Here is a 13,337-nt window from a genome sequence, read left to right as displayed (position 1 = left end):
ATCCTCTCAAGAAATATATATTGAATGAATGCTTTCTATGTGGCAGATAGTGTATTAGTCACAGGAGAGACATGGGCAGATAAATGTGAGCTATCTGCCTTTGTGGAACTCGCAATCACATAGAGGAGACAGAATTCTATCAAATATGTGCACAAATAAAAATATAGCTACAAACTGTGAAGTGTGATATGAAGGAAGTGTACAGCGTGCTATGAAAGTGTAGGTTGAAAGATTGTTGCCCTCTCACCAATTAGCTGCGCAATGTTGGGCAAACTACTTTGTTACTCTCTGCCTCACTTTCTGTTTTTGTACGAGACTCTAGCTATTAATATTTCAATGAAGCAACTACAAGAAAGAGCTTTTGAGTGTTATGTAAAGCCTTAAGATGATGGTACTTTCAGAAAGATGAATGCAGCTGGGTAGGTTTCTGGAGTCTGGGAGCCTTTCGACCAGGACATCTCCCGGCCAGGGCTGTGCTGGTAAATGTTTAACAACTGTGTCTAGAAACACTCGAAAAGCCCTGATTCATTGGCTGATTCACTTGCTGATTTCCACAGTGTAAATATTTCCATCAAGGCTGATTTCAAACTACCGGTGTAATGTCACTGAATGTGGAGTTGGGAAGAGACAGGCACAAAGAGCTCCATCTCCAGCTCACCAGTGTTGTGTGTGACAGTGAGGTGGGAGTGTGGTGAACACAACTCTTGTTAAGCTTTCATTTATGAAACAAAAACAGGAATCTGACAGAATCATTCTTGCATCTGGAAGTGCTTTCTTCTTGACTTGGAAGCATGGCAATGGATTTGGCAATTGCCATTGCCTCAATCTCTGGGAAAGAAACAGGGTACCCAGGGGTGTTGTCCCAGGAGGGTGTAGAGGGTTGTAATTAGGATTATAGGTTTAGGAACTTAGTTTCCCAACTCAACGGTCTGCCCAGGCTTTTAAAACTAATTGTGCCTCCGAGATGCAAATTGTATAATGTTTGTACTTGGATTTTTGGACTTCAAGGTGAGTTTACATCTCAGATCTACTACTTCCTGGCATTGTGACCTTGGACAACTTGCTAACCTCTCTGAGGGTGTTTCCTCATCTGTAAAATGTCAACAGTGACATCTACTTCACAGAGTTCTTTGGTGGATTCAATGAGATCATCTGTGTAAAATGCCTGGCAATATGGTTGTTGTTATTGATAAAGTTAGTCCTTCTCAAATACTGAGTGGTCCATGTGCAGGAACCTAGTTATTTCCCTGATGTTGTCAAAATTAGCTGCTTTTCCCACTCCTATGTTTTGCTGATAATCACCTTTAATTGGACTTTTCCCCTTGCCTGGTCACTGCCCTGCCTTTTTTTTTTTTTTTTTTTGAGACAGAGTCTCGCTTTGTTGCCCAGGCTAGAATGAGTGCTGTGCCGTCAGCCTAGCTCACAGCAACCCCAGACTCCTCGGCTTAAGCGATCCTACTGCCTCAGCCTCCCGAGTTCCTGGGACTACAGGCATGTGCTACTAAGCCCAACTAATTTTTTCTATATAGATTTTTAGTTGGCCATATAATTTCTTTCTATTTTTAGTAGAGACAGGGTCTCGCTCTTGCTCAGGCTGGTCTTGAACTCCTGACCTTGAGCGATCCACCTGCGTCGGCCTCCCAGAGTGCTAGGATTACAGGTGTGAGCCACCGCCCCCGGCCTGCCCTGCCTTTTTGAACATGAATTCCCCTTCTTGTTTCTCATAACACATATCGAAAGCAGGAGTAAGTGCCTCAGGACTCAGAATGTCACCAGGGGCATGCAGGTCCAGCCTGCCTTGGCCGCGGGTCTAGCCAGAGGGGAGGAACGGAAGGATCAGGTTCACCTGGTGTTTTCTGGCCAAGGCTTGTGCTGACATCTGAAGTGTGGTGAGCTGGCAACTGTGAAATCTGATCTTCTGCAGCTCTTTTCCACATAGGAACCTTGTAGCACTTAAGAAATTGGTTCTAGAACATGAGTCAGTGAGGATATGATGCTATTTCTTTGTTTAAAAGTGAAACCCTATGTGTGCCTGTGGGCAGATTATTTCATCACAAAAAGCACTCTCTGAGTAGACACCACCCTGTCCCATGATTGAAGCCCAGGGTCTCTGCTTGGATTTTATAGACCAGCGGTTGACAAACTTTTCCTGTGAAGGTCCAGGTAGTAAATATTTTAGGCTTTGCGGGTTATGGCTTCTCAGCTCTGCCATTGCAATGTGACAACAGCCACAGACAATATGTAAATGAGCAAACATGGCTGTCTTCCAGCAAAATTTTATTTACAGAAACAGGTGGCAGGCTGGGTTTGGCCTGTGGGCTGTAGTCTGCAAACCACTGTTACCAGGCATTTGAGAGGCAGCTAAGAGTAATGGGCAAGGGCATGAGCACTGGGATTGGGTTTGTGGGGAACCCAGCTCTGCTTCATTTCAACTCTGGTGCTTGAGGAAGTCACTTAGTAAGAGATAAGAGAATCTCTTCTTTGAGTTATCTTGAGAATTCAGGGCGATGACGTCTATGAAGAGTCCCTTGATGGGAGGGGCTATTGGAAAGGGTTTTAGGTACATTGAAGGCTAAAGGCTAGTTAGAAGCTTATTTACTTATTTATTTTGCAAGCATGAAATCTAAATAAAAAAATATGTGGCCTTCTGTAGCTGCTGAGAAGGTCACCATGGTTGCCGAGTGCTGTGGCTTTCACAGCTGAGTAGGTAAACAGTGCAACTAAGCGGAACCAGTTAGACAAGTCAAGCCAAAAATAAAGATAAGGTTAAATATCGACTTTAGTAGACTCAGCTTGCTCTTTAGCTTTCATAACAAAAATCAAGCTGACTGATGGAGAAGAATGTGATCGATAAATCCCACGCACTGAAGGACTTGTAGTTCATTCTCCAGCAGAACTTTTTCAGTCAACCACCTGGTGCTGCATTAGGCAGCAGAGGAGAAGAAGGTGCCAAGACAGAGCAGGTGCACTTTTCACCTGGCAAGAGCTCAGTCTAGTGAAGGGCAGTAGGGAGAGGTTGGATAACCACATACAATGCAGTACGGACTGTGGCTGCCCACCAGCTAACCTGGCAAAGCCAGACTTCTTCACCAGCCTTTGACTCTGCCCTGCCCGCTGAGACTCCAACCCTCCCCTCCCTCCTGGCCCCACTCTCGGTTCCAGCCTAGGCAGGTTCCACCCACCTCCTTCCATGCTTATTCAGAACTAATTTTCCATTCACTCATTTAGTTTGAGTTTGTAGTATGTGCCATCAAATAAGAAAAGGTCCCTGTTCTCATGGATCTTAAGGGCTAGTAGAAGAAACACAATCATTTGTAAAACATGGGTGGTGAGGGACATAGCTCTATGAGAGTTTACAATAAAAAAATGACCCAGACAAGGAGAATTTCCGTGGTGTGTATTTGCTTATGTTTGTGTACATATAGGTTATTTTATACAGAAATGGGAGCAAACTCAACATACATACTGCTCCTTTCCTTTTGTTCTGCTCTATTCTGTTCCATTCCCTTCCTTTTCTAATTGATTTCCTTGCCAAATTCAAGTTATGCCCAACATGACTTAAGTATACATTTGGGAAATAGGACCTAGCATTTTAGGGGTAAAGCCTCATTAATGTATCAACACACAAAAAATATGGTTAGGTTAAGAAAAATTGGAGTGTTTTTTTCCCCCCTGGCAGATAAAGCTTTCATTTCAACTTTCTGCCATCTTGTAAATTTTGTTGTAGTTTTTTTCCTTTTCCCTTAGAATTTCTATTCTTTTACTCTCTACTTTTTATTTTGAAAGATTAAAAACCTATAGTAAAGTTTGAAAGAATGAGCATCCATATACTCTTTGCTTAGACTCAACAGTTAACATTTTGCTTCATTTGCTTTTTCTCTCTTTACAGATTTAATCTGTCATTTTGCCAAACCACTTGACAGTAAATTGCAAACATCATGACACTTCACCCCTAAATATTTTAGCATGCATCTCCTAAGAACAAGGAAATTCTCTTTTCTAGCCATAAAACCATCATCATACCAAAGAAATTTAACATTGATACAGCAATGTAATGTAACATATAGTGGGTATTCAAATTTTCTCAGTAGTCCCCAAAAAGTCCTCTGTAGCTCTTTCTTGTAGATCTGTAATCTTATCAAGGTTCATATTTTGCTTTGCATTGCATTGCATTTATTGTCATGTCTATAAATCCCCTTCATCTAGAACTGTCTATCTGCTTTTTTGGGGGTCTTTCATAACATTAACAGTTTGAAAAATCCAGGTAAGCCATCTTGTAGAATGTTCCAAACACAGAATTGTGTGAGTGTTTCCTCCCTGTAAGATTCAGGTTAAACCTTTTAGGAAGAATACTACATAGGGGATGCCGTGTCTTTCCCATTAAGTCACAATCAAGAATATAATATAAATTTATCTTGTTACTGGTGATATTACGTTTGATCCCTTGTTCAAGGTGGTATCTATCAGATCTCCCCATTTGAGGGTATCTTTCCCCCATGTAAGTAAGTAATATGTAATCTGTGGGGTGATACTTTGAGAACTGTGAGTATCTTGTTCCCTAACAACTTTTGATTTTAGCATCCATTGGTGATCTTTGTTGGATCAGTTATTACATTGTTGGTTGCAAAATGGTGTTTTTCTAATCCTATCATTCCTTCTACACTTATTAGCTGGCATTTTTTTGTAAAGAGGAGACCCTCTCATACTTTTTTTAGTATCCTTATGGACTCATGGATTTTTTGGTATTGTGTTATAATATATCACAATTTTTTAAAAAATAATATTTTGTATTGAGGTCTGATTTACATATAGTGAAATATACAAATATTAACTGTACAATTTGATTATTTTTGACAAATGTATATGCCCACGTCATGCCCACCCTAAACCACAAAAAGTTTGCACTGGTCCTTTCCGAGTCATTCCCTGACCTCCCTCCCCTGAGGCAGTGCTGATCTGCTTTCTTTCTTCATTATTCTCTTTAATGTTTAAATTGTCCCAAATATTGGCAATGAAAGCCCCATGGGGTTGGCTCTGTGTCCTTTTGACATGTCCTCAATTTGTGAGCACTTTCTTTCTTTTGGGCACAAAGAAGGTGTTTGTACCCAAGTTCTTTTTAACAGCTAAAAATAGGATTGTTGTCCCTCTGTATTTGTGGGTTCCACATCTGTGGATTCAACCAACCAGGGATCAAAAATATTTGGAAAAAACATTATGCAGAGTTCCAAAAAGCAAATTTTGAATTTTCCACATTCCAAATACTACATTGAACTCATGTGAATGAAGTGATGTGTAGGCATTGTATTAGGTATTATAAGTAATTGAGAGATGATTTAAAGTATATGCGAGGATGAGCGTAGGTTATATATGAGGGCTTTCTGCAAAGTATCCAGCCATGTAATATGAAAAATACATTAACAACAACTGGATACTTTCTGGGCAGCCCTTGTACAAATACTGTGCAATTTTATATAAGGGGCTTGAGCATCAGCAGATTTTGGTACTCGTGGATGGTTCTGGAACCAGTCCCCCACGGATACTGAGGGATGATGACTGTATCTAACGGTATGGATGCTATTTTAATAATTTCTCCATCATTGGGCTTTAGGTCATTTCCTTTTTTATCCTGTTACAACAATGCTGCAGCAAACATCTTGGAACATATATTCTTATACACATGCGTGTTTTTGTAAGCTAGAGCTCCAGACGTCGTATTTCTAGGTCAGAGAGGGTGCATGTTTAAATTTTTGATTGATCTTGCCAAAGCTTTCCCTCCCCTCCTAAAAAGCTATATTAATTAAGTTTTCACAATCATTTCAGGTTTTCCCAGGGCCTCACCAACATTGAGTTTTATCTGTCTGTGTGTATGTGGTGGCACAGAGTTTGAATTTGGACCTATCCTTGAGTGGAGTGGACATTCAAACCATAAGTCCTCTTTTTTTTTGGTTCCAAACCCTCCAGTTTTGATTTGCATAGAAATGAAATCTCTCCTCAAGGAGAGGTTAAACACAAGGAGAAGTTTTTGCCATTCTCTGTCATTCAGTGTCACATTCACCCTCATAGCCAGCTGAAAACTGAGGGCATTCTTCTTATTTTTATTCTGCATCAACTGTATAGAGAAGATAAATGAGGAAAGGGGGGCCTGGGAGGGATGGCAACACGGCCCCCTGGGTCTGATCCTTTTAAGCAGTCTTTATAAATTTGGATCAGTTACTGTTCTGTATTTCTAACCCTAAACAACTACTGGAACCACTTTTTTTTGGAATGAACCATGATGATTCTGCATTTGGGATAGCAGCTTTGTGTGTGTGCGTGTATGTGTGTGTGTGTGTGTGTGTATGTGTGTGCTATCACTCTCTGAAGCCAGCTAGTAAAACTAAGCCTTTTTGTTTTTGTTTTATTTTAAATATTGAATCGTAGGTTAATCAAATACCTTTGCACATGACTTGTAACTTTTTTCCCTTTTTTACAGATTGAGAGTTGTTTGAAAGCTTTTGTCTCTTTGCTGAAGTACCTGTGTTGCTTTTCTTTGCAGGTGTTTGAAGCTGTGATTTCATGGATCAATTACGAGAAAGAAACCCGTTTAGAGCACATGGCAAAGCTGATGGAACATGTACGACTCCCTCTCTTACCGAGGGATTACCTAGTTCAGGTGAGTGCTGTGTGAAGAACCAAGCACTTCCCTGTGCACCCCGGCCTCTGGGAATGGCAGGCCCACCCTGGTTGTGTGCAGTGGTTGAGGAGTTTGATGGGTCTCCTGTGTGGGTTGAGGGCACCAACCCACTGGGTTAAGTGTGAGGGGAGGTGACATAAAGTTCAAGAGCATAGGTATGAGAATACGACACGTAGGTTCAGTCCCTGCTCTACTGCTTATGAGCTTTGAGTTTTTATTTAACCTCTTCCAACCTCAGTTTTTTTTCCCATAGAACAGACATTATAATAGAGTCCGGCAAGGTTGCTGTGGAGAGTAAAGGGGTGTGATTAGGCAAGTTAGCTGTGTAGCATGGAGCCTGGCATAACCCGTGTTCGCGGAAAGTTAGCTTCTTTTACTTTGGAGGACCAAAGCAAGAAGAGTCATTTTCATGTTTCTGTGTTCTCTTTTGGTCTTAGTTTTAGGCAACTTGGAGCCCCATTCAGGACTGTAAAAGACAGTTCCTCATAGAATAGGTAGTGCTTCTCTTCCTCAGAGAAGGAAAGGAAGTTGAAGAATTACGGGGTGCCCTTGTGGTGCCACATGTTTTCTCATTTAGTTCTCATAACCACCCTGTGAGGCAACGGTTATAAAAACGTGGGCCTTGAGGCTTATGGAGGTTGGGATTTACCTGGGGTCACTGGCCAGGACGAAGGAGGGTCCGGATTCAAATGCAGGTGGGTCTGGCTCTGCAGTACGTACTTGTTCCACTAAGCTAGTGCCATCGGTGATGCTCTCTGTTCTGTCGACCCATGCCATGACTTATCTTATATAGGAAATGGCATTAGACACTCTCACACGCAGGCGAAAGATAAACTTTAAAATACATGAGCAAAACAAAACACTGAAACCGTAGGCCATCCCTCCTGTCCCCGAGGGGTCTCCGGAAGGAAGGGAGGGTGTGACGCGAGGGTAAGAGAGGAGGCCTCCGCCCAGCGGCCCAGCTCTCCTCACGCCCCAGCCAGACAGCACCGGGCACTTTCTTAACCCTTTTAACCCTTTTAAACCTCAGTTTTCTCATCTGGTAAAAACAGCACATGTCCTTACAGGATTGTTCGAGGATAAAATGAGATAATCCGTGCAAAGCCTGTTAACACCATGTTCAGTGAATGTCGCTGATGTTACCTCTGTCTTTGTGACTGCTGCTGTGACTGGCAGTAGCGGGTGACATAGTGTCCTCAGGAGCACTTGTAAACTCCTCTGCTCGTGACACTGTTGATTGATCACAGGCCTAAGGGGTCAGTGAAATGTCCTCCGAACCTCTGAACTTCAGCCTTCTGCTCAGGCGCTGAGGGGTGCACTCACAAGCCTCTCTCCAGGCCCGCGTGCTCCATGGGGTGGCACCACTGCCACCTGGTGGCAGCGTATCCTTCTTGTAGAAAAGGTCCCCTAAGCAGAGGGACCGACTCTGCCTGAGCTCCCAGTGTCAGAGTCAAGCCTCCCACTGTCCTGTGGGAAATGGCCTGAAGGTGGAGGTGGGTGACTGGCCCCCAGCACAGTCTCGCTCCCACAGGGAGGGTGGGGGACCTGGGGACCTGGGGACCTGGCCTCCAGGGCAAGCTAAAGGGGCTGTAACAGACCCTTGGTGACAAACTCCATCAGGCACGAACTTACCCATTAGGAAAGGGTTCCTGGGTTTATTATGGCAAAATAAAGTAGGATTCAGATCTAGAAAAGAAGGGGGACAGAGGCAGTGGACATGAGAACTATTATGTGGGTCCTCCCAACTTTTCTTTTTTTTTAAAAGGGCTTTTACCAAGCCTCCCAGAGTGATCACGTCTGGAAGAGGATGTTTCATTACCACACTGCCTAACTTTTGGGGGGAGGTTTTTTTTTCTTTTGCAATAGTTAACATTTATTAGGTTTTTATTAAGCATTTAAAAATATTGTACTAAACGTGTAACATGCTATATTATGATAAAATCATAAACTTTGTACGATTGAATTGTACAATTCGGTGGCATTAATTGCATTTATGATGCTGTACAAGCATTACCGTATCGCTTTCTAAGACGTTTTCATCACCCTAACTGGAAGCTCTGCACCCACGAAGCACTAACTGTCCAGGGCAGCTTTTCATTCAAGCTGAATAGGTTCTTTGGGAGAAGTGGCTGCCTGTGCATTTCTCCTTCTTCCCAAGATTTTCCAGATATCCTCTCCCACCCTTTTTATTTTTTAACTGACCCTAAAAGTTTATGATTTGTCTTAACCTGGCTCAGTCCCCTAGTGGGAGGATAAAAAAACCTTCCAAGGAATCGGAGTGTTCCTGGGGATTGTCTCTGGGGAGGGAGGTGTTCAGAGGCGGCAGAGGCCTTGTCTCACCAATCTGCCTTTTCCCGCCAGCTCCAGGGCTGCCCCGCAGGCCAGGGCCCTGGCCATATTTGTATTTCTAGTGACAGGTGGGGGGCCAGGAGAGGCTTAGCAAGGCTTTGTATGGGACTGGCTTGAGGGCTGAGATAATTGAGGTGGTTCTCTGACTGGGCTTGTGTTGTTCGGGGTCAGAAACCTTGTCCTGCTCGTCATTTTCGTCCTGGGGGCCAGCACAGGGCTGCCCAACCAGAACATATTCAGTCAGTCTCAGCTCTTGAATAGAACTGATGTTTCCCAACACAAAGTGGCCTCAGAAGACCACACTATTCATTCCAGACGTGCCACATAGTGATCCGACCTGGGCCAAAGGGTGGAGATTTGAGAGTCGGAGCATCAGAATGGCTTTACCCTTGGTCTTGCTCACGAAAACTTAGGCTTACATTTGCTGAGCACCCTTAGGTCCCGAGCTCTGGAATAAGAGGTGGAGGAGCTAGAGTCCCAGCTAAGATGGGGTACAAGGCGAGGTCAGTAGGTGAGACCTCGTGACGGACATTCCTGCTGCTCTGATGTTGCTTCTGTGTTAGAAAGAGCTTCACTGGCCAGTAAGAGGACGGATATGAATCCTTCTCCTTGACCACCTTATGTTACTCAGTGCCTCCAAAGGTTTGCTGAGGGATCCATGCCCGTTCCTCTTTCCCTCCCTCTCCTCCTCTCAGATGTCTAACCATTTGCCCTAAACATTATAATGCATTCAAAATCAGGAAGAATGTGGGAAGTGGCTTTCAGGACAATTACTTGTCTTTTGTTTTGTACAAACCCATTTAAGCTTCAAAAACAAACTACTGAGGTTGTAGATACCTTTAATATCCCCATTTTACAGATGAGGAAACTGAGGATCAGAGATGTTAAGTGGTGGATCTGGGATTTGAATCTCTGATGCAGAGCTTGATCACTTACCCCACTGTGCTCTTGAAGTGCAGGAGGTGTGCACTGAGTTGTAATTCTGTGGATCTTTCTCTTTGGGTCTGAGATGACGAGGTATGGACATGAATGAGTGTGGGAGTGCAGGAATGACTCAGCCCAGGGAGAGAGCTTGGGAAATGTGGCTGAGCTCTGCCCCGGGATCACCTGTGGGTCATTACCTCCAGACGGTTGAAGAAGAAGCTTTGATAAAGAATAACAACACCTGTAAGGACTTCCTCATCGAGGCCATGAAATACCATTTGCTCCCTCTGGATCAGAGGCTCTTGATTAAGAACCCAAGGACCAAGCCCAGGACTCCGGTCAGCCTTCCCAAGGTAAGTCCCAGTCCAGTCACTGCCGAGAGTAGGGCTGTGTCCTGGGCATGCGGCCTTCCATTCCTGCCTCCAAGTCCTTCCTCACCTGTGGCTGCCCTGCATCTTGGTTGCATTTACAACCTAAGAGCTGGAGTCTGCTGCTTCCTCTTGAATCTGCTGGTACCTCTCTCTTCTGGGCTCTTCCTTTCCTAAGAGTGTCAAGGTCACCTCCAATGTCATCAGGGAGGGTTGAGAATAACTCAGCGCTCCCCCCGCCCCCATCCCTGCCTTCTCACTCGACACCATGCTTTGTGCTTTCTTTCTGTTAGAAGCAGAGGAATGGCTATGCTGGTTTCACTTAGTGATGGCCGTAACAGTCCTCCTTCCAGGCCATTCTTTGAATCAGAACAATCCCAGTCTGGTTCCTTCCCTCACCACAGGGCAGGAGTAAAGGACAGTTAGGGCTGCCAGAGGAGAGAAGGGCCTTGAGGAGTCTGACAGGTAATGAAAGAATGAAACAGGGGAAAGAAATGAGGGAAGTGAGAACTTGTGAGGGAGCAGCCAGGGGAGGGGAAGGACGGACGTAGGAGGGGACCCCAGGACAGAGAGCCTATGCTGGGCACTGGCTGCTTTGATTCCCTGCAAGTCCCCTCCCCTCCCTAACCCTCAGGTCCCTTATCTGAAGACTGACGGCTGCTGTACTCATGATCCCTAAAGTCCTTTCTGGGCTGGCATCAAAGTCGTCTCTCGGATTCTAACACACCGACATCTGGGGAAGGTCCCCATCAGCGCAGGAGGAGAGGCGGGAGGAGAGGAGTGAGTAGTGTTGGCTCGTTGACGCCAAGCAGGCAGCACCAGGCAGTTACGTAGCCCTTGCTTTGCCCTCCTCCTCCTCTTTCCAGCTGGCTGCCGCCCTCCTTGCCTGCTGCTTCCGGGAAGGTTCCACCAGGGGTAGAGAAGCCTGATATTGTTCAGGAGCAGGTGCTGCGGTTCTCCAAGGTTTGCGGTTCCTTGTTTCCACTGTGTTCTGTGACCCTGGGTCACGGACAGGATAGTGCTTGCAATGTGAACAAATGTCTCAAGTGTCCCAGATAACGATGCAAGCAGCTGACCTTTACTGGGTGCTTATTAGGTGCCAGGCACTGAGCTGAGGGCATCACATGCATATCTTATTTAATCTTCTCAACAACACCATAGGTGGAGATAGTTATTATCCCAGTTCTGCAAAGGAGGAAACTGAGGTTCAGAAAAGTTAAGTGACTTGCCCAAGGTCAACACAGCTAATGTGGTAGAACTGGCATTTGAGTTGAGTCTTTCTCACCCCCCTAAACCTGTTCCCTGAATCCGTACCATCCTGCACCTGGCTTCACCCTTGTAAGCCTGAGGGCAGATCCTGGCCTGTCTGCCTCACGTTGCCCAGTGTTGTTCAGCAGCTGCAGCCGCAGGCAGGGCCTGGGTCCGGCTGGCCATGTGCCTCACCGCATGCTGACGCCTTTTGTTTTGCTGAAATATTACGTTGAAATGTCTTCATAGTTTTCAAAATGAAAATAACCTAGCTTTCTTTAATTATAGGAATATTTGCTTGTTGTACATCAGTAAAAGAATACTGCGATTTTGAAATAAAGTAAAAGTCACCTGAAATTTCTCCCAGGGTCAATCACTGCCACCATTTTGGTAAATTTTCTTGCAAACATATTTCTGTGCACTTATGCACAAATAGATAAAAAATGTATACGTTTACATAAATGGAATCTTGCCATACAAACTGAAATATTTTCCCCTCACTCAGCCATCTGCTGCAGAGTGATTTTTAGTGTTATCAGTATGGGTGACATAATCATTTAAATTGTAATGGGTACATAGTATTTAATTGTATTTATATAGCACTGTGTATTTAATAGTCCCCTACTGATGGGATTTGAAGTAATTTTCATTCTTTTGTATTATAAACATTTCTGTGTCAAATATTCTTTAAAACATAGCATCCTTTTTTAGTTTGCATTTCTTTAATCATGAGTGAGATTAATCTTGGTTTCATATGATTATTGGCATTTGTATTTACTTTTTGGGGAATTCCCTGTTCTTGTCCTTTGCCCATTTTTCTTTTGAATTGTACGTTTTTTATTAACAGTTTTTAAGGGCTCTTTATACATGAAAGAGGTTAGGGCTTTGTATGTATGTACTGCAAAAAATTTTTTTCTTAGTTTGTAGTTTGGATCTTAACTTGTTTATGATAATTTTTTAATCCCCCAAAACAATTTTCAAGTAGTCAAATTGGTCTACCTTTTGCTTTATAGCTTGGGTTTTGTGTCATGTTTAGAACTGTTTTCTTTACTCTTGAGATTAGTTTTAAAAATGCCCATATGTTTTCCTCAAGTACTTTTTAAATTTCTGTTTTACATTTGAGTCTTTGATGCATTAGAATTTGTTTTGCTGTAAGTAGTGAGGGTAGGGATTTGGCTTTGTTTGTATTGCCAGGGATGAGCCAGTTGTCCCAAAGTCATTTTACTGATTAATTTCCCTGTCTCCCTACTGATGTGAGCAACGCCCTTATTATGCTCCGACAAGCTTTGTGTCTTGAGAATGTTGATTCTGAGGTGCACTGCTTTTTTATGTGGAGGATCCTTTTCATTTTCCTTTATTTTAGCTGGTCTTGCGTCTTGGTGACTTTTCTCTTTGGAAACCATAGTTTTCATCCTAAATGGTATCAGGTTAGTGATATCTTTGCCCGAGGAGTATATTCTGGAGCTAAGGACATGTTCAGAGCTAGCCCAGATTCTTCGTGTGGAGACCATGTCCAGGGATCTCTCCTCTGGACTCCGCATCCAGCTCGTACCACACGCACCAACAAAAAGTTTTAGAAATCAAAGCCCACTTTGAACCTGGACTAAGCATGTGGGGAGCCACTCCCCTGTCCCCCCATCCCAAACTATCACTTTGAGGATTGTTAGATTGTATATAATCTCATTAAGTCATCACATTAATAGGTTAGTTTGGTATAAAAGAAAAAGCACAGACTTGGAAGTGGGATACGCCAAACTCCAGCTCTGTACTCATCA

The 13,337-nt window shown here is 43.7% G+C and overlaps 1 protein-coding gene across 3 annotated transcripts in view; it reads left to right on the top strand.

Moving 5' to 3' along the window:
• The window catches only part of KLHL3 (kelch like family member 3), a 102,168-nt gene that overhangs the window by 60,354 nt on the left and 28,477 nt on the right, over nucleotides 1-13,337 (top strand). For all 3 annotated transcript variants that reach the window (XR_006735073.1, XR_006735072.1, XM_045550852.1), the window contains 2 exons: nucleotides 6,536-6,652; nucleotides 10,150-10,299. Coding sequence is in view for 1 of the 3 variants with exons in the window: in XM_045550852.1 (XP_045406808.1) it covers nucleotides 6,536-6,652; nucleotides 10,150-10,299 (267 nt within the window). In the remaining 2 variants the exon portion in view is untranslated. The remainder of the gene's footprint in view (nucleotides 1-6,535; nucleotides 6,653-10,149; nucleotides 10,300-13,337) is intronic.

Source organism: Lemur catta, chromosome 5 (assembly GCF_020740605.2).
Source record: "Lemur catta isolate mLemCat1 chromosome 5, mLemCat1.pri, whole genome shotgun sequence".
NCBI lineage: Eukaryota > Metazoa > Chordata > Mammalia > Primates > Lemuridae > Lemur > Lemur catta.
Note: the sequence above shows the minus strand (reverse complement) of the source record. Positions and strands in the feature narration are given on the sequence as shown.